Source organism: Gekko japonicus, unplaced genomic scaffold (assembly GCF_001447785.1).
Source record: "Gekko japonicus isolate JY-2015 unplaced genomic scaffold, Gekko_japonicus_V1.1 scaffold118, whole genome shotgun sequence".
In the NCBI taxonomy this organism is placed as follows: domain Eukaryota; kingdom Metazoa; phylum Chordata; class Lepidosauria; order Squamata; family Gekkonidae; genus Gekko; species Gekko japonicus.
In genome coordinates, this window is record NW_015168656.1 from 1,798,235 (window position 1) to 1,819,863 (window position 21,629).

The 21,629-nt window shown below is 45.6% G+C and overlaps 1 protein-coding gene across 1 annotated transcript in view; it reads right to left on the reverse strand.

Annotated features, from left to right (window-relative positions):
• NAV3 (neuron navigator 3) overlaps positions 1–21,629 on the reverse strand; it is a 289,038-nt gene that overhangs the window by 165,135 nt on the left and 102,274 nt on the right. The window contains 2 exon segments of the mRNA XM_015415209.1: positions 9,589–9,972; positions 13,967–14,075. Coding sequence (XP_015270695.1) covers positions 9,589–9,972; positions 13,967–14,075 — 493 coding nt within the window.

Below are 21,629 nucleotides of genomic sequence, written 5' to 3' on the forward strand. Positions count from 1 at the left end.
TTTTTGGTAGAATTAGCCAAGCAGGAACTCATTAGCATAATAGGCCACACCCAACATCAGAAACTCATTAGCATATTAGGCCACACCCATGACAGCGCAGCTCAGCCTATTAGGCCACACACCCCATGCCTTCCCTCGGCTTGCCTGGGTGCCCCGCGGCTGCAGGGAGCACAGGCAAGCTGGCCCTTGGTGGGAAGGGAAGGCAGTTTAAACTGCCTTCCCTTGGCTTGCCCGGGTGCCCCTTCCCTCTGTAGTCATACACGCAGAGGTTTTGGCTGTAGTGGGCATGGCCAAATCTGAAGCCAGCTGGAACTCCGTTCCTGTGCGTTCCTGCCCAAAAATAGCCCTGGGTCCAAGTATTTCCTTGCTTCTTTGCAACTGGTGTAGGGCTCAATTTTTTTTAAAAAAAACTTTGTTTTTATTAATGTTTTACAATTGAACAGAGCAAAGTGATAATACTTGTTGAACAATTCAAATAGCTAATATAGTAATAACGACATAACCTTTACCATTGTTATCTGGTATACCATCGGGACTGTGGTTGCATGAATATTATGGTCAAATCTGCATTTGTCTTTCCCACGGGTGTCCCAGCCTTCTGACTCCATCTTCAAAAAAGCTGTCTACATTTGGTTTCATTTTCACACCTCAACAGTGCTAGCATACTTTTGCATGTCTGCATATGTGTATTGCCCTTTCGTGGTGGCTCCACTGTCATTGCATCTCTGCACTGCTTTAAAAGAATCTTCTCCAAACAACATTCAAACAAGCATAGAAAAACACGGCGTCAAGGCAGCACGAAACTGATTTAAAAATGCAAATGCAGATTCGACCAAAGTCTACCTACTAGCTAGTGCTCACATCATCAAAGGGTAACACCAGCAGGTAACCTCAGCACCTTTTGTTTTTTGTTTAGTGAGACTTCTTTTTGCTCTTGTCTTTCCATTTCTAGAGTGGGAGCATACTTGTACTCTAATTTTAAAAAGAATTAGGAATAATCCATAGTGAGGCTATACAGTATTTTCTTCTTCATCAAACACTTCCCATCCCCAAATCTATGTTCAGAAATAAAACATTATAGTCCCAGTCCAGATTAAGTTTGACATGAACTGTTGCACCAACTTGTTAAGGTGTTTATTCTTGTCAAGGCCAGCTCTTACAACTGTTTTATGAATTATTGTTTCTAGTCATAAATTCAATCTTGTGTGTGATATTTTTGCCTTGGTCAAAGATGGCTCTGAACTCCTGCATGATGAGAATTCTCCCAGGAATATTCTGTTCTGATTTGTCTATGTTGTGAAACAGAACTGTATGCACTTTTTTTTTTGGGGGGGGGGGATACATGTTGAATTCAGGTATGGATATATGTCTATTATTATAGTGGTAAAAAGACAGTACAAATTGTAATAGGAATCAAAATGCACAATACGTTAGCAAAATGTATATCATGTGTGTATCTACATAAACAAGGTTCACAAAAATTCACAGTGGGTTACTGAAAGAATACAGAACTGCATATCTGACACAGCAAAACTACACAACAAATACAGCATTTTAAAGTGTAGTGTAGAAGTTAAAGTGTTGGAGTAGGATCTGGGAGATCCAGAAAGATCTGACTGTGCCATGAAGTTCAAAGTGTGACCTTGGACTGGACCAGGTATTCTCTTTTAAGAGAAACTACCTCACAGGTTTCCTCAAAACAACCCAGTCAGATAGTTTTGGTTAATGGAGGGGCCATGTACCTGAACTTTTTGGAGGAAGGAAACAAAAATGTATTAGTCAAAATGGACCAAATGACATTCATTCAACCTAGCCCCCAGATCGCCTTCTGTTTGGAAGGACCTGTTGTAAAAACCATCACATAAATTTGACCACGGTGGGATTTTTTTAAAGTGAAATTTGAGCTTTTAAAATAAATTCACAATTTGGAATGCATTCTGCAGATAATGAAGTTTGAACTATATTCTCTGTTTCTGTAGAATCTAAATAAAATGAAGGCGAAAATCTTCCACACTTCAAGGTATTTTAATTTTTGTACGAGTAAATGCGTTAGTGGAGAGTCTCAAACACATGAAGCAGGGCTGTCTCATATTAATTCTTAATTACTGTTGGATTCCATCCCCAAGTGTTTAAACTAATTAAAGTGGGAATGAAAGTGGAAAAAGAGATAAGACTTGCCATGCCTGAATGAAGCATGAATTTTCAGTGCTTATTTATTCTTATTTTTAAAATCCTCAGAAACTGTATTTAAAAATGTCCTAGCCAAGAGCACTGGGACTCACTAATACTAAGTCTTTCTCACTGGAGATGTAAAAAAAGACAATTTAATTTATTCTTGACAGTGATAAGTTAATATATATTTTAGTGAAGCAATAAAATATTGCTGTTGTTCAGTATACGTTGAAGGAAAAATATTCAACAAAAATATCAATAGAAATCTCAAAGCCTCACATTGCCTTGAACATTTTCATGGGGTACACAAATATATACAACATCTTTCATCAGGGATCAGCACACTCCAGAGTAGCAGGATCTATCTTTTTGTTACAGGCATAACATAGATTATACCAACTCCCTTCCGAGGAAAGAAGTTTCATAGTTTGTGGACAGTAACACACATCTTTCCCAGGTCTAACATTGTTCCAAGAAGCGAAATTTATTTTTTCCAAAATTCACTTCTTCAGATACAGCCATTGATTCTTATTACTCCCTCTTTTGTCTCTTATAAGAGGGATTTTTTTTTCATTCTCTTTGTAGATATATCAATGCACTCTTCTTTAACTTCAGTCCTTTCATTGTTTGCACACAAAAGCTTATATCGGACTCAAACTTTGTTCTGCTGCTTCAGACCAACCCAGCAACCCCACCTGAATCTGTCTTCAAGTATTTCAGTTATTTTATGTTATAGGCCACGAGGTGGTGCTCTAGTAGGAGGACAGAAGGTTTTGGAAAAACATTGCCTGCCTCTGAACATCTACAAAGTAAAATTCTGAAATTTTGCAGAACTTCCCTTTTTGCTCCTCCACTCTTTGAGAAAAATGAAATTGATTAGAAAATGGAATTGATTAGCAACTGACTCCAAATTCCTTAAAAGAGGAAAAGAAGTGAATTGTTGGATTTCAGGGGGAAATTTATTAAAGAGAATATCTCTTGACAGTGCTACCTGGGTACCTGTTAATCTTCCTGTAGTGAAGATTCCCTTAGCAGAGATCCACTAGATGACTTCCCAGACAAGTTTCTTCCCAATCCCTTTTCTAAGTCGTTCCAACATTAAGGTTGTCTTTCTCACTTTTATTGCCTATGAAATGACATTTCCAGTAAGCTATTCACCATGATCCCAAAATCTGTTTCCTAGGTAGTAATAACTAATTCAGACCCCAATTAAGACACTAAGCTTGACAACGCAATCTATAGGACCACTACCACCAATGAGGACCGCTCCTACAGCACCACCGGAGGTTGAGTGGCAATGAACATCAGGGGGCCACAGGAACCTCCCTGGAACTGAACCTCCTCTGGAATCGAACCTCCCCTGGAGTGGACGGGGCATGTGCAATATTGAGTGAGGGTTTTTTCGTCATGCTAGATTCTGGGCGTGTCCCATGTATAAATGGTTTTAAACTGTTTTATTGTATTTTATCGCACGTTGTGCCTATTGTTGTAAGCCGCCCTGAGCCCGCACGCGGGGAGGGCGGGGTATAAGTGGAAATAAATAAATAAATAATAAATAAATCATTCTTGATTTAATCATTCTTAATTGTTCAAAGAATGTTCAAAATGTTTCACATATATCATCTCAGTAACCCTTTCAAAAGGTCTTTAAGGTACTTATATAAGTACCATTGCTGCAACCAACTTATGGTGACCCTAAGAAGATGCTTTCAAGGCAAGTAAGAAGCAGAAGTTCTGCCATTGCCTTCCTCTCCAGAGTCTTCCTTGATGGTTTCCATTCCAAGTACAGATCCTGCTTAGCTTATGAGATCTGATGAGATTGTGTATACTATACTGCTTTTCCTCCTGGTTCTTAAGTTAGGATAGTATTATTATCCCCATATTGTAGATGGGGGCTGACAAGTAAGACTCATTAATGGGTTCATGGCAAAGCAGGGTTGCCAGCTCCAGGTTGGGAAATACCTGGAGATTTTTGAGATGGAACCTGAAGAGGGTGGCTTTTGGAGAGGGAGGGACATCAAGGGGGTGTTATGCCATAGAATCCACCTTCCATTTTCTCCAGGTGAACTGATCTCTGTCATGTGGAGATTAGTTGCAATAGCAAGAGATCTCCAGCCACCACCTGGAAGTTGTATGTCAAAATGAGAGCTCACAGGAGGAAATTGTAATTTAGTGGATGTGACATAAAAGTATATTTTCAGTTTCACAGCTAAAGAGTACCAGCTATCTGAAGAAGCAAAACGTGAACGCGGCCGTGAAGCCAGCCGTGTATAGCTGCTGCTCATACAAGACGTAGAACCTTTGCTCTCTTGAAGTTTGTCTTTATACAAAGGATTTGTAGACTTTACTTGAGTTTTCCCTTTGCATCAAGTACTTTTTGATCCTAGCTCTTTAAGAATATATAAGGGTTTGTTGAACTTTAACAAAGATTTAAAACTGTTTGAATTGTTTTGTACAATATAATCTTTCTGCTTTTGTTCGTAAATCATTCACGGAGTGTCTTTATATTGATACAACCACATAGTATTCCATTAATATACTGGAACACCTAAACCTGTGCATTTTTATTGGCTGAAACACATGCCATATAAGGACAGAACTGGACATCATAGGAGAGATGGAGTTGCTGCTCTTCTTCTCTTTGCTCCCTCTTTGTTGTAATGTCTACCAGAACACCTTGCCTGACAGGATGTTATTGCACTACATATTGCCCTGTCCCTGTCAGCTAAGGTTTGACATGAGATGGTGACATAGATAACAGAATGACATCACATCATGTGTTGTGTAGCTGGAGGAGGGGTCAAAGAGACATGGCATGGTGACAATTTTGTCTCTCTTACAATATCTAGTTCTGACCTAGAATGTGAAATAATACTATATTAGATGGAAATGAACGATAAGAGTGATAACACTGGATACCATACCACTGGAACAGTCATAACAATGGATATACAAATAGGATAAAACATTTTCCTTAAATCTCATAAGACTTTCTCTCACAACATAGAACAAAGAATTGAAAGATTTTGTTGAGTAACAAGAACAATCATTGGGTTGGTGACTGCTGTCTCCAAGAACAGAGCTACAATCAGACTAACTAGCAAAGCTGTGGATAATTCTTCTGTGCTGACATTTTAATAGTGTCTATGTGGCTGCTGAGCTAGCCCAAATAAATCCTTTGTGCTTACTCTACAACCATTTCATCATCAAATCATGAAAAAGAGATCAAATAGCATAAAAAGTACCTCCTACTAGATAATAAACGATACCTTCCCATCTCCAAGAGTATTCCTGTGGTCAACTGTAACACACAGAATTCAGAAACTGCAAAAAAAGCATGTTACTCATATAAATGATAGATTGTGTGTGACAAGCAGGTATAGAAAATTCACGCTTGTCAGAAAAGGGCTTTGCCTGCTCCATATGAACCAGTCTGCCATCTATGAAAGGAGGGGGGGGGCAGTGGAAATGCTTCACATGATAAAACATTTAAATCTGAACTATTCCCGTGTATTAACATTGCTCTATTTTGGCCTCTGTGGAAGTCAGCAGCAAATCCACCACTAATTTAAAAGCAGAAGATTTAAATCAGACCACAGTTAGCAATCCATCAAACCAAACACAGCCTTTCAACTAAGTATGGAAAGTCCTCTAGGGACTTACTAAATCTCAGGTTTAGCTGGCTGCAAAAACATGGGGGGAAATGGCTTCATGTACCTGGGAGGTCAGTCACAGAAAGTTGTTTTGGAGATTCCTGCTCTGCCCCACAGCCACTGGCCTGCGGGTTTCTGCAGGGTTCAATCTTATCTCCTCTGCTATTTGATAACTGATAAAGCCACTGGGAAAGGTCATCAGGAGGTATGAGCTGTGGTGTTACCAATATGCAGATGATACCCAGCTCAGCCATTTCCCCTCCCCCCAATTCCAATGATGTTGTTGATGTTCTGTGAAATACACTGGGTACAGACGTGTAGAGTGATTAGCTCATGTTTATTAAGTGGTTTCAGCTCCAAAACTAAGACAAACTAGCAGGGTCAGAGCCCTGCTTATGTTCATGAAACACACCACACCCAACACACACCCCACATCCCACGATAGGCTATTTACAGAGTATTGTTTACACACTGGCTACTACTAGGATCCGGATCTATCTATTAGCTCATTCTAGGAACCAAGCCTTCTATTGTGATGCGCTCCAAGCTACGCTATTTCGTATGTTCGCTTGCGAGCCCTTTCGCAAGTACGGTTCCATTGTGATACATAACATTCTGAAATGGTGCTTGGAGTCAATAATGGGCTAGATGAGGGTGAACGAACTGAAACTTAATCCTGATAAAACAGAGGTTCTCTGGATTAGCAGAAAAGCACACAGGAATCAGATCTCCCCCCTCTCAGATGGGGTTATACTCTCCTTGAGAAGCTAGGTTCATACCTAAGGAGTGCCTTTGTCCAGCTTTGGCTGGTGCACCAGCTGTGCCTGTTCCTGGCTCAGTTTGATCTAGCCAAAGTGACTGGACTACTGCAATGCAGACTTCTTGGGGCTACCCTTGAAGAGAGTTCAGAAGTTGCCACTAGTGCAGAATGCTGTGGCTGACTGCTGGTCAGGGCCAGCTATCCGGAGCATGTAACCCCAATCCTATAGAAATTATACTGGCTACCAATATGTTCCCGAGCCCAATTCAAAGTGTTGGTTTTGTTCTTTAAAGTCCTGCGTGGCTTGGGACTGGTGTATCTGAAAGACCGTCTTTTTCTACACATTCTAGCCTGGGAATTAAGAACACAGGGAGAAGCCCTCCTGAGTCCTGACTTTCCCACCAACCAAAGTTTGAGTCTAGTGGCACCTTTAAGACCAACAAAGTTTTATTCAAGGTATAAGCTTTCATAGGCATGCACACTTCTGTATCTGAAGAAATATCTGAAGAAGTTTGCATACACACGAAAGCTTGTGCCTTGAATCAAACTTTGTTGGTCTTAAAGGTGCCACTAAACTCAAACTTTGTTCCACTAACCAAAGAAACTCATCTGGTGGGCACACAAGTGATGGACTTTTTAGTGGCAGCTCCATGATTATAGAACAAACTCACTAGGGAAGAATACCTGGCTCTCTCATTTTCAATCCTCAGTAGAAGAAAGCGTTATTCAAGACTACATTTGACTAATTCAGTTTTTATTTATTGGAAGTCCTTTTTTTAAAAAAAATACTTTACTAATTGCTACGTACACAAAAAAGAGCAATCCAAAAATAAAACTATTATAACATTATCGACTGGTAGATACTCCCAGAAAATCTAAGTTAAACCTAAATTTTCATACAATTTTCATACACCCACAAAACAACTCATATTGACACATGTTTGGAATAGTCTTACAATTTTAACCAGACTGTATAATCATTTCTTCATGGAAGAACTTCATTGTGTCTCAGAAACCCAATAACTGGCTTCCAGATTTCATCATAATCTCTGGGTGAAAGAGACAACTGGGAACTAACAAAGAAAGAATTGTTTACTGTTTTCCCCATGATATAAACATCCCAAAGTTTGTCAAACCTGGCATCTATGGAAGGCTCATTTGGTTTTTTCCAGTTGGCTGCAATCACCTGTCATACAGCTGCAATCAATATCGAGACCAAGGAATGCTGACTCTTTATTTGAAGTCCATATTGAGATTTTAAATTGTGGTACCTTATATTTTTTATACTTTTTAAAATGTACATGGTAAGCCACCTTAACTTCCACAAGGTAGAAAAGAGGTTAATAAATGTTTTAAATAAATAAGTAAGGAAGGAAATAAAGAAATGTATCTGGCACTCCACAATACAGGACTGGCACAGAATATAAACATAGGAACACAGGAAGATGCCTTACTGAGTCTGCTCAGTAATTGCCTACTTTAAATGGCAGCAGCCGCTCCACACAGAGAACGGTTTTTCCCAACATTTTTTACTCAAAGTCCTTTAACTGGAGATGTCAGAGACTAAATGTGGTACCTTCTGCATACAAAGCATGTTTATTACCATTGAGCCACACCTCTCCCTGTGAGGGTTGAATGGCACTAGGAAAAACAGTTTACAATAAGGTTCTATTTATTGCCATTACCAACCCATTATATTCTGGTGACCTAAGGATTTGTCATAGGTTAACATTGGCCCTGGTCACACGGGCTGGAAAATGCGGGGGGGGAAGTATGGCTGTTTGCCCCGGGGCAAAATAACGCGCGGCTGCCCAATCACACATCCCGTCAAGGTCCTGTGGTTAGGGCGTGGGGTGCTGATCACACAGCTATCCTGCAGCGCGGCAGAGAAGCAGCGTGGCGCAATCACACCAGCAATCGCTAGGCACCGCTTCCGTGGTAAACGGGAATATTTTTTTCTCACCAAAAGGTGAGCATGCGCATGATCGTTTGTGCGCATCCTGTGCAGACTAAAAAAAAAAAACTAACCGGTTTGCGATGGGACTAGGACGGGACGCGATCAGACACCCACCCTTGCCCCGCGTTTTCCGGAAACTAGTACATTGTAAGTACTAGTTTTTTACTCCGTATCTTCAGCACGAAGCCACGGGTTAGCCACGGGTGCACTACACTTCCCAGATGTTGCGGTGTGATCGCGCCCGGAAAATCCGCCTCTCATCCGTATCTTTAGCGCAGCAAATGCTCCGTGTGAACGGGGCCAATATAAAGGTAAAGGTTTCCCTTGCTCGAAAGCTAGTCGAATCCAACTCAAGGGGGAGGTGCTCATCTCCATTTCCAAGCTGAAGAGCCAGTGCTGTCTGAAGACATTTTCGTGGCATGACTAAACACCGAGGTGCATAGAACGCTGTTACCTTCCCACCAAAGCGGTACCTATTTATCTACTTGCAATTTCTTGCTTTCAGACTGCTAGGTTGGCAGGAACTGGGGCCAGAGATGGGAGCTCACTCCGTCATGTGGCACTAGGGTCTCAAACTGCTGAACTACAGACCTTGTCTGCAGCTCAGCGTCTAAGCCACCGCAGACACCCAACAAAATAAAATCCCCAAATAAAATACTGCGTATGAAATTAGATTAAAAATTGTTCCATGTAAGACCAGTCAAATAAAAGAGGCATTATGAGGCTTCTAGAAAAGTCTCACAGTCAGGCTTCCGTGGGCTTCCAAGAGAACAGGGTGCACCGGTTTCTAGAGAGTCACCCAGCAAAGATTTTCTATGTGTTTTTGTTTTGTCATCATGCAAAGATCGTACTCAATAGGGCACATTCATTTTGGTTTTTCATAGGTCTAAACTCAACAGTTAAAATTGGAGCAGTCTTGGTGACATCATATACCTTATTTTGCATTAGTATTCACACTCAGAATGCAATTATAAAGTAGAACAAATTTGTCAAAGTCCAGATAGTCTATCCTCATTGTGTGTGGATCAAGCAGATTAAAAACTTACCCACTGTTGATATCATCAGTTCGGAGGCTCTTCCCAAGAATGTCTCCATCGCTCATGTACCCTCCAACATCAACATCTGAGGAGATGTCCAGATCACTATTTCCTTTTTCACTCATGTCTATTTGGGATATATTCCCAAGGCGAGAAACAGCTGCACGGCGAAGAGGTGTGGTGTACATGAATCGAGATGGATCAGTATGTATGAAGCGACTAGCACCACTGCGAGGGTAACCTCCACCAAGGGAAGGAGCATCACCTGCCTGAAGACGAGGACTAGCTTGTCCAAGTCTCCAAGTTACTGGAGAGGATCGGCTTGTCAAGCCTGGAATGCTTCGCCCATTCACTTCAGTTGTCACAGTGCTGTCAAATGTTGTCTCCAATGTGCTGTCAAGCAAAACAAAAACCGATGAACTGTGCTTTCTATGCTTCCAAATATAGAAAAAATTGAGAAAAGGAACACATTGAAACAAAAACCCTCATGAAAAATGAGACCTATGCTTAAACTAGTCTGATGTGGATTTTTTTTGACAGGATGACCTTTCTGATTCAAGATCTGTTACACTTTCACAAAATAGATTTTTACTGTCTTTTCTACAGTTGCTTTCCAGAAGAAAATATGTCATTAAATATAGTGGAAAAAGTGAAAGGCAAAATTAAAATCCATTACTTTAGTGGGCAATGAGAATCTCAGAACCCATGTCTCAGTCAAATGGAAATTTTAAACGTAACCCAGATGAATGGTGGCATTTTAGACAACTTCTTTGTCTTTGGCTCTTGGACTGTGATGTGAATGGTTTTAGGATCTGAAAAAAATTTGAATTATTTTGTTACAGTGTCATGCCATTATTTTGTTAATGAAGATGCTTTGGTGAAATGTGCATTCAAATGAGATGGCAGGGTCTATGAGAACACAGAAGAAGGTCCTTGTGCAAACTTAAACATTCTATTAAATGTACTGAATAACTACACATTTCAAAATGACACTGTAGTATTAGCAATATCTAATACAAGAATAAAATCAACTATATAAGATCTATAAGAGCTATAACCAACCATATAAGATCTATAACCAAATGATGTCAAATTGCACTCCAGAATGGTGTGTAAAAGAAGGCTGATATTAAAATAGGAATAAGAAATCTCAGATATACGGAAGATGCTCTCTTGGGATGTCTGGAGAGATGGCATAGAAATTTTCCAAATACTAAATACCACCAGCATATATGGATTGAGGTAATAGCTCTAACTTCAATGCTGACCATATCGTATTATGACTGACCTACTATTATATTCCACCATCACTATGTAATTTGATACTGTTAAGAAGAAGGGGACAGCAAAGGATAAGATGGTTAGACAGTGTTATCGATGCAACAAACATGAAATTAAGCAAACTCCGGAGGACGACGGAAGACAGGAGGGCCTGGTGTGATGTGGTCCATGGGGTCACAAAGAGTTGTACTCAACTGTGCAACTGAACAACAACAAAAATTAGCAATTTATGAATTGGTTTTATAATTAACTAGAAATAAGGCTCGATGTGGAAATAAATACAATGAGCTCTAGAAAGAGGGTCTTGGAGAGTGCCAAGGCCTTGGGCACTCAGCGTCAATGTGCCGTGGCGACCTCAGCAGGGTATAATGACACAGAGTCCACCATTTTCTCCAGAGGAACTGATCTCTACTACTTGAAGAGCAGTTGTAATTTTCAGTGATCTCCAGCCCTCACCTGGAGATCGGCAACAATTGTTACTCAGGAGGAAATGGCTGGTTTGGAGGGTGGAGTCTATGGCATTGTACCTGTCTGAGGTTCCACCCCTCCTCAAACCTCACCCTCTCCAGGCTCCACCCCCCAAATCTCCATGAATTTTCCAACTTGGAGTTGGCAACCCTATCTCCTTCCCAGCCAAGCATCAACTTGCCATTATCTGCCTCTCTGATTTCAGCTTTGCATCTCTTCCCCCCTCCCTCCTGGAGATCAGTTGTAATTCTGAGTATTTCCACCCCTCTCCTGAGATTGGGAACAGTGGTCCCCCAGAAAGGAATGGCTGATTGGGAGGGTGGAGTCTATGGCATTGTACCTTTCTGAGGTCCCACCCCTCCTCAAACTTCACCCTCTCCAGGTTCCATCCCTCAAATCTCCAGGAATTTCCCACCTGGGAATGGCAACCCTATCTCCTTTCCAGCCAATCAACCTACCTATATTTTCCCCTCTCTCTTCAGCTTTCCATCCCCTCCACACACACACCTGCAGCCTCTCCCGTGCTCTGAAGCCCTGGCTGCCAGAGTCCACCATTTTCTCCAGGGGAACTGATCTCTGCCATCTGGAGAGCAGTTTTAATTCTGAGTGATCTCCAGCCCTCACGTGGAGATTGGCAACAATGGTTCCCCAGGAGGAAAAGTAGTCTTTCTCTGCAATGGGGACCAAAGCAGCTTACATAATTCTTCCCTCCCACTTTTGACTTGCACAACAACCCTGTGAGATAGTTTAGGCTGAATGTCTGTGACCAGTCCAAAATCACCCATTCAGCCTCTACAGCAAGAACCTGGGTCTAGCAGACCCTGCTCTGAAGCACTGACCACTACGCCTAGGGCAGCCAACCTCCAGGTGGAACCTGAGGACCACCAGACATCACAACTGAACTTCAGACAACAGATCCCCCCCCCGGAGAAAATAACTGTTCTAGAAGGTGGGCTGTATGGCATTCTGTTCAGCTGAGGCCTCTCCCCTCCCCAAACCCTGGCTTCCATAGACTCTTCCAGAAAATTCTCCAGGAATCTCCCTACCTGGAGCTGGCAACCCTAGACTCAGTACTGGCCCCAATGAGTTCCTCACAAAGGCCTGCAAAGGGTTTCCTTCCTTTGTCTGAACCGAGCTTGGCTGCCTACTGTGGTGAAACGGGCTCCAGTTTACCACTCAGCTGCTTGCCTCCCACCCTCGTCCTGTGCACACATCTCACTCCTTAAATTCGCTGCCACGACTCACTGAATTGTCACTGCCTTTTCAGAGGGACAGTGAGACGCCTCTGGCCAAATCTCCGTATCTGGAGATTGAATCCCCAATCTTTGGGGGATCCCTGGAAAGTTGGCAACCCAAGGGTCTGGCCTTTCCTTGCCTCCTTGGGCTTTGTTATTGTGCAGTGTGGGGGAGACTATGTGGTCAGAACACAACACCGATTATTAGCCCAAATAAAAGAATTTATCTAACTACACAGTTATGGAGCGTGCACACTCAGTGTAGGAGTGTATGAACCAACTGTATGAACCAACACAGCATAAATCCACAGGGGTTAAACACCATCCTCTTTCCACACACCGGCCTCTGGGTCTCTGCTCTAGCCTCTCTCTCTCTGGCCCAAGATAGCAGGGTTCCCCCACGTCTTTGGCCTATGGTCTGGACAGCCTGGTCAGCACAGGCAGCAGGAGCCTTTCCTAACCTCCTGTAGGACGAAGACGGCCTCCTCCCTGGATGGGCTGCAGTCTCTATTGATTCCGCCTCGTGCATTGGGACAGTCCCTGTTTTCCCGCCCTTTTCTGCCTTGGGGCAGCTGGGAACTGTAGTCCAGCAGATGAGGAAGCCCCATTCAACCCAGTGAGTGATACCTTTCTGGAACTACAGCTCAATTAAACCTTATGGTGGAACATTTCAAACAAACCACAGACAGCAGCCCAGCAGCCATCTTACAAACACAGGTAACTGCCATTTCGTTACACCTACCAACAGCCACTGAGGGAAAAGGAGGCAAGCAGGAGAAGCATCTTCGTCAAAGAGACAAAGCCATTTGCCAGGAATTCTGACAGGACAGAGTGGAAGGGGGAGTGGGCGGGGAAGAGCAGCACACCCGGCCAATGGCACACCAGTAGTCTTGACTGGCAGCTGACGGGCCAATGGCTGGGCGAGTGCATGCAATCTTGCCACCCCATAGGCCGGAAGCCACCACCATTCTGCAATTATATATAAGAGAGATTTGTTTTATGTATTTTAACTTTATACGTAAACTGCCCTGAGCCTGTTTTGGCGGGGAGGGTGGGGTATAAATGGAATAAATAAATAAATAAATAAATACACAAAATGCTGTACAGAAAAGGAATGACAGTTTTCTGTAAAAGAAGTTGCAAAGGAATGCTATTTTATATCAAGAATTCAACTTAATCCACAAGAAACTGAAAAAAATATAAATATGCTAGGAGCAGACTGCTGAATGTCACCCAAACAGGGCCTTCTGGATAATGAACATTTCTCAACTATTAGGAGCATGTGGTGGAAGAAATAGCCTCCTATTTTCAACTTCATTTGAATTTACAAATATCCTGTACTTATTATATTAAGTACAGAAACAGCCAAAATATCCTACCGACATTACAGTTTGCAATAATACCTGTGGCTTATCTGAGTTCCTCTAAGACTGGACATAGTTTCTTCCAAGTTCTGTCTCAGGTCTGCTATATTCTTTACTGTTCTCATTCTTCTTGTTTCAGGATCTTCCCCTGCAAGTATAGATAAAATAAACAGTAAATTGCATGTATAATTGAAAGCTGAACAACAACAACAAAAACAAAGCACCTTAAGTCTAATTAGGCAAGTAATTGCCTTTTCATGCCTGCATGATATGCATGACAGGGCCAATGTCAGGAGTGTGTGTTGGACGTTCAAGCAGCTGCTGGCGTCCACATCCCAGCATGGCCACTACTTAACCACGGTTCCATTACGATATCTCCTCCACCAAGATATGATCATGGCAAAGAGGATAGAATTTCCCATCTGTTCCCTTCCCTTTGGATCTGTCCATACCAACGATGGTTTAATTTCCTCGATCTATTGCTACTACTCCTACAGACTGTCTTTCTCACCATGGGTGCAGCCCATCCCCCTTTATGGACCGAGGGGGCAAGGGTGGGAGCTTGGGCAAGGAGGCAAAGATACTATATAGAAATAGGCCACAGCTTTTATTGAAAACAGCAGAAGGAGCATTTGGTGCAGCATGGGGATGGATCTGGCATCGGGCAACTTGCCTGCTGCCCGATATAACCACATCCCTCCAGCCCGCCTGCTGGGGGGGGGGGGGAAAACCGAACCGAGGAGTTGCAAGCCCTGGGATGCCACTTGGGCAGCTGCTGCCGTGTGGTTCCATTGCCACCTTGTGGTGAAAGCCAGCTGACAGCCCCTGCCTAGGCATGTAGCTGAGTGGCTCCACCCCCAAGACCCCTTATGGGAGTTCCCAAGAGGAGGAGGTGAGAATGCAGGCACAGCCTCCCCCCCCCCATTGGATCCATCCCATTGCCCAAAGCACCCACCACAGCTGTGACAAAACCTAGTGAACAAAATACAAACCCATAACAACCCAACTAAAGATAGGGTAGGAGGAATAGCCAAAAAAGAAATGACAGGGAACACTCCATGGCAGCTGCCCAGATAGAAAGGGGATGGGCCAGAACAGAAGCCCTGAGCTCTGGGACCACTTCCAGAACTCAACCCCTCCAGCCAGCCTAAAGGAGAGCTGGTTGGCCAACCAGGGCTCACAGTAAGGTCCCAATCCCCTCCAGGCTCCCGAAGCAGGCTCAAAGCCCACGATGTAGCCTCCCTCATTTCGCTCCCAGCCCCACAGCCACAAATGCAGCCCCATGTGAGTCTGGAGCTGATTCTTCATGTTAATATGGAGGGAGGGTAGAAGAGGAAGTGAAGAGCTGGCAGTGGTACAGAGAAGGAACAGTAGTAGTACTTCAGATACAGAAGCAGTGGCTAAGCATGGGAGAAGTCCACACTCCCTCGTATTCTAGAGGCACACACTGAGGCCATGATTCTTGAGGACTCCCATAAAAACCAAGGATCACTGCTAATTTAGGTCTCAGTGATATAAGTAACTAATGGTACATGCAAAACTTAGACTGTATATATCACATTCAGTTTAAACAACAAAAACAGAATAGTGGCTTCAGCTGTAAGCATATGATTGTAAGTGTATAAATGGGGAAAAAGTCAGGGCCAATAAAAACATAATAATTAGTTACCTTAACTTTAAAACACTCCATTGGTTTAAAGTCCTGCCAATTAATTTGCAGCTTGCAAATTTCTTTAACTATTAATTGGATCATGGAAGTAATACATCAACATGCTGCACATATATAAAACCTAGCTTGAGGCAAACATAAATTATGTTGGTTAATGGCTGTTACGTGTTACATGACTCCAAGGACTGTACCTTGGATGAGATCAGGAATGGCTTGTGTATTCCGTTTCCTGTATATCCATCACCACAATCTGATGTTAAAACCTGTATTACAGGATCATAGGGATTTCATAAACATGTGATGTACAGTAACTGTACTGTCATGAAGTCCTCCACAGAGGAAGAGGAGAGGAGACGAATGAGAGCAAGGCACTGTGAAATCTCAATATATTTCAGTATCTATTTAAGGGACTTTCCCAACATATATCTCCCAAAATCCTCATCTCCCAGGTACCATTTCCCAATACATATTTATTTAGATAGCTATGCTCCACTTCTTTCCCCTATGGGGACTCAAAGCAGCTAACAGTATCATTCTCCATTATATCCTCACAACAATAACCCTCTGAGGTAGGAAGTGACTGACTGGCCCAGTCACCTAGTGAGTTTCCATGGCAAAGTACAGATTCAAACCAGGGTCTCCCAGATCATAATATGACCAGGGCTCGTTTCCTGCTGGAGTGCACTGGAGCGACACTCCGGCAGTAAGGAGCCCAGGGGGCAGGCACATGCAGCAAGCCCCACCCCTGCTCCCAGCAGCCTCCCCTCACCTTTCCTGGCCCGCTGGCCAACCCAGCGGAAAGCTGCCATGAGCTGGCCCTCGTGCTGCTTCGCCACTGCCTGGGCCGCAGCACCTAGCCCACCCAGGCTTTGCCTGTCCTCATGCCGGCCCTGGCGTGGCACCTCTGCAAGGCGGGCCCCAGCAAGGCCTGTGAGGAGCTCCACCTCTGCCTCCTGCGCCTCCTCAGCCTCCTCCTGTGCCTCTGCCCAGCCACCGCCCTGGCCCCCTACCTGCCCGAGGCCATGCGCGGGGGCAGGAGGCACTTTTTAAAATTCTCCCTCAAGGGGGGGGGGGAGAGGAGAGTGTGAGATGGGTGAAAAATGAGGCTTCACTCAGGAGAGCGGTGTCACCAGCGCCTGGGAGGTGAGGCAGCACCGAAGACCAGCACCATGTAAGCCCAGGGGGCAGGCAGTTGCCACCTTTCTTTGCTGCCCCCGGCAGCCGCTCCCCATGACTGCCACTAACCGCCACCTCTCTCTCCACCTGCCCGCTTTCCGCAGGGCTGCTTCTGAGGCGAGAATCTCATCTCCCCCATTCCGAGGGGGAGTTCGGTCCTCTTTCATTTGATCCTCCAAGGTTGGGGTCGGGAGACTAATGTCTCAGCGGCCGATCAGTGAACTTGTAGCTCGAGTCAGGATTTGGGCCTAGGCAGCACAATCCCAGGAGGCACGCAGTGAATTGCACGAGAGCCAGCCCGGATCCAAGGGCCACCTCTGCACAAATCACCCTGCAGGGCATCCAAGCCTGAGATTCCGGCCATGCACACCCATCACCCTCGGAGAGACTTCATCAAGCTGGAGCCTCTCTGCTACTCCACACCGTCTCGTTAGACACGACGATGGTTAGCACTGGTGAGCAATAAAACGAATTAGTTTGGGGGTAGGGGTTTTTTGGGGGGGGTTGTAATGGTTCCTGTCCAGATAGGGTTAGATGTGCCGGGTGCCCTCCATACAGGTTTCCCCAAGGGGGGGGGGGCAATGGACAAAACCAGACTTGGAGATCAAGGATCCAGTCAATGGATTCCGGGGCTACAAGCTGGTCAACGAAGGGCTGTGAAATATTCCAGAAAACCCGCAGTCATCCAGTGCTGACGAAGCACACTGCACATGCCCAGAGGCTCTTTTGCAATTAATTGCTATTTATGAGACCAGTATAGCTGGCATTTGTACAAGTTGCATCCACTTCTCCAAGCCTTGCCCAATGCCTGTGGATCCTCCCCGCGGGATGTTTTGCTCTTTCTTGCCTTTGAACAGATGACTGGCCCCAATGTCCCAGCGTCAACTGCTGTGGAAATGCTGCTGGATTTCAAAGGCGCTTTCCCCTGGGGGCTGGTAGTGGTAGGGACAGTGGTGCGGTTCTTTGGCCGACTACGCAGCGGCACCCTCTTGGAATCCTGGACCCCAGCTGAACTTTCGCATTTAGGATCGGGAGCACATAACAAGTGGAGCGCTTTCCCCCGGTGTTAAGTCCGTACTTAACAAAGTAGTCAGAGAGTGATTTCAGAAAACTCAGGTTTATTCAGCTCTTCAATCGACTTCTTCTGACACGGTACAACTCCTCATAGCCCGAACAGCTTGTCCATTTCAGCTGCTCGGTATTTAAACATTCCGGGCTAATGTAGCCACACCTACTGTACATTAAACCAACCTATCAGGTTGTGCGCATGAACGACCAATCATAAGCGGTCCCGCTTACAAACATTCAAATCTGATTGGACACAATACTTTTCGGCGCGAATCCCTGCCGAAGCTTGAAGCTTTGCATGGCTTCTCTATGGGAGGATTCACATACCTCCTAATGCATTCAGGGCAGCATCTGAATACATTACAAATCCCTCCCCCCTAAGCAAAAAATACCTCACGAACAGTCATAATCGCTTAGGTAGGAAGGTGCTCGTCTCGTTCTCTGAGACCGTCTCGGTGGACTCGGCTCAGGGCTCGATTCCGTCAGTGGCACTTCGGTTGGCTCTGGGACCTCAGAGCCAGGAACACTTCCATCCGTTACACCTAGTTCGAGAGGAGGGGTCTGCCCAGCCTCTGGAACAGTGCTGATGCCCTCAGGCCCATCAGCACTCGCCTCCAGGGGAGGTCTCGGAAGGTCCTCGGGGTCTATTGACTCAGTTGGCAACGCGTTGGGTCGGCCAGTCGCCCACCGTTGCCTCAACTGGTCTACGTGCCTACGCCACTTGCGACCATCAGCAAGTCGTACCACATACATTCTGGACCCAACAGTTTCAACAATAGTGGCTGGGAGCCACAAGTGACCACTGGCATAATTTCTCGCATACACCTTGTCATCTTTCTCATATATGCGTACCTTCGTTTGTTCACTCTGCTGTGGTGGTTTAAGGTACTTCAGGTCCGGGTGCAACCTATCTAATACGGTTGCCAGCCTCCGGCCCATCAGCATTTCGGCCGGACTGCGGCCAGTTGCTGAACAAGGGGTAACATGCTGTCTGAGCAAGAACGAAGCTAACTTTACCCCCCAGTCACCATAAACCAATTTACTCAGTGCTTCTTTGGTGGTTCTTACCATTCTTTCCGCCTGGCCATTCGAAGCCGGGTGGAATGGGGCCGATGTAATCTGCCTGATTCCGTTATCAGCCAGAAATTTTTCAAACTCCATAGATGTAAATTGCGTCCCGTTATCACTGACCAATACATCGGGTATACCATGGGTCGCAAACAGGCGCCGCAGCACATTGATGACAGACCCGGAAGTGGTGGAATGCATGTGCGCAACCTCCAACCATTTCGTATACGCATCAACGATAATAAGGAACATTTGTCCCTGAACTGGCCCCGCAAAATCTAGGTGGAGCCTCGACCAAGGTTTTCCCGCCGACTCCCAACGCTGCGGAGTGGCGGTTGACGGCTCAGGCCTAGCCTGCTGACAGGGCTCACACACTCTGACCCAATCCTCGATTTCCGCATCAAGCCCGGGCCACCACACATAACCACGGGCCAGTGCCTTCATGTGGACCATGCCTGGATGGCCCTCATGGAGTGATTTCAGCACTTTTTGTCTGAGGCAGTGAGGCACCACCACCCGGTTTCCCCACAGTAAACAGCCCTTAGACACAGACAGCTCGTTTTGGCGCGCTTTGTACATGCGAAATTCCGGCTCCATAGCACCCATCGGCCACCCCCTCCAAACCCAGTTAAGAACCCTGGCAATTACACTGTCCTTAGCCGACGCAGCGGCAATGTCCTTGGAGGTGATGGGTGCTTGCGGCAGTTCTTCGATGGCCAACACAGAGGCCGTTGGTGCAGGGTCCAAATCTCGGCCGGGCAGCGGGCAACGACTTAATGCGTCCGCATGTCCGATGGCCTTGCCCGGCCGGTGCTCCAGGTCATAGTCATAGGCCGACAAAAACAAGGCCCAACGGAGCATTCTGGCAGACATTATATTTGGAAGTTGCCGGTCCGGGGCAAAGATTCCAAGCAGCGGCTTGTGGTCCGTCACAAGTAGGAAATGTCTGCCATACAAGAAATCGTGGAATTTCTTTACTGCAGAAACGAGCGCCAGTCCCTCTTTATCGATCTGGGCATAGTTCTTTTCAGTTTCACTTAGTGACTTTGAATAAAACGCGACGGGGGCCTCCCGCCCGTCTTCCATTACATGACTTAATACCGCCCCCACCCCATAAGGAGAGGCATCTGCGGCCAAGACCAACAATTTCTGGTCATCGTAATGGGTCAACACTGCATTTGATGACAACAATGATTTCACCCCTTCAAACGCCTTTTTTTGTTCAGCACCCCACCGCCATTTTGCGTCCTTGTGAAGGAGCGCATGTAAAGGTGCCGCCACGGACGCCTTGTGGGGGAGAAAGGCGTGATAAAAATTGAGCAGCCCGAGGAAGGCTTGCAGCTCTTTTTTATTCACGGGGCAAGGGGCATTTTTTATAGCTCTCACCTTCTCGTCTGTGGGGTGTACGCCATTTTGGTCCACTCTGAACCCCAGGAATTCCACGCTATCCACCCCTATCAAACATTTGGATTGTTTTACTTTCAATCCGGCCTTACGGAAACGCTTGAGCACTTCTCTGACCCTGTGCATAAGTTCCTCATCGGATCTCCCCGCAATGAGAACGTCATCAAAATAAGGGACCGTCCCTGGTACCCCCCTCAACAGCCCTTCCATGAGGCCCTGAAAAATCCCTGGGGCCACGTTCACACCAAATTGGAGCCTGTTTACTTTGAACGCCCCCCTGTGTGTCACAATGGTCTGTGCTTCAGCAGCTTCCTTGGTCACGGGGAGCTGCTGGTAAGCCTGGGCCAAGTCGAACTTCGCAAAGACTTTTCCCCCCCCCAACGATGCCCAGACATGGCTAATTACCGGTACTGGGTACGAGTGCTGTTGCAATGCCCGCTTTATGGTGCATTTGTAGTCAGCACAGATGCGTACTGACCCGTCCGGCTTAACAGGGGTTACAATGGGGGTCTCCCACCGACTGAAGGGAACTGGCTCTAACACGCCCTGCTCGATGAGCTTGTCCAGCTCTGCTTCGATTCTGGGCTTAAGAGGAATGGGAACCTTCCTATACTTGAGGCGAACCGGCCTCACGGCAGGATCAAGTTCAAACGCTACTGGGGGTCCCGTATATTTTCCCAGGCCACCCCCAAACACATCAGTAAATTCCTTATACAGTACAGCCCATTTATTCTTCGTTACACTATTAATGCCAGAAATAGCAATTCCCAACGGTTCAAACCAGTCAAGCCCCAGCAAATTCACTCTGTTCCCCTCAGCCACCAACAATGAAAGGGTCGCCCGCTTCCCCTTAAACTCAACTTCAAACGTATCCCTCCCTGCCAGAGGTATACGCTTGCCCTGGAAGTCGGACACTTGTGTGTCTGCTGGCTTCAGCCGGCGACGACTCCTGGTGGGGAACAACTGCTGCCATGACTTGGACGAAATTACGGTCACCGACGATCCCGAGTCGACCTCCATGCCACACGGAACGCCGTCTAGATGGACCGTCACGTTGATCTTGCCGGTGCCTCCGATTCGTTGGACCGAAGGTGCGCTTGATCGTACGACCTGGCAGCTGGTTTCATGTTGTGCGGCTCGGGAACGTTGCTTCCTGGGCTTGTTTGAGGGCGTTGAAACTTTTGGCGCTCTGCAAGCACGAGCGATGTGGCCCCGCCTTCCGCATGCTCTGCAGTCGACGTCCTTGGTCCAGCAGCTTTCTCTGGAGTGCTTGCCGCCACAGCCGGTGCAAGGAGGAGTGGGCGAAGTCCTCACTTG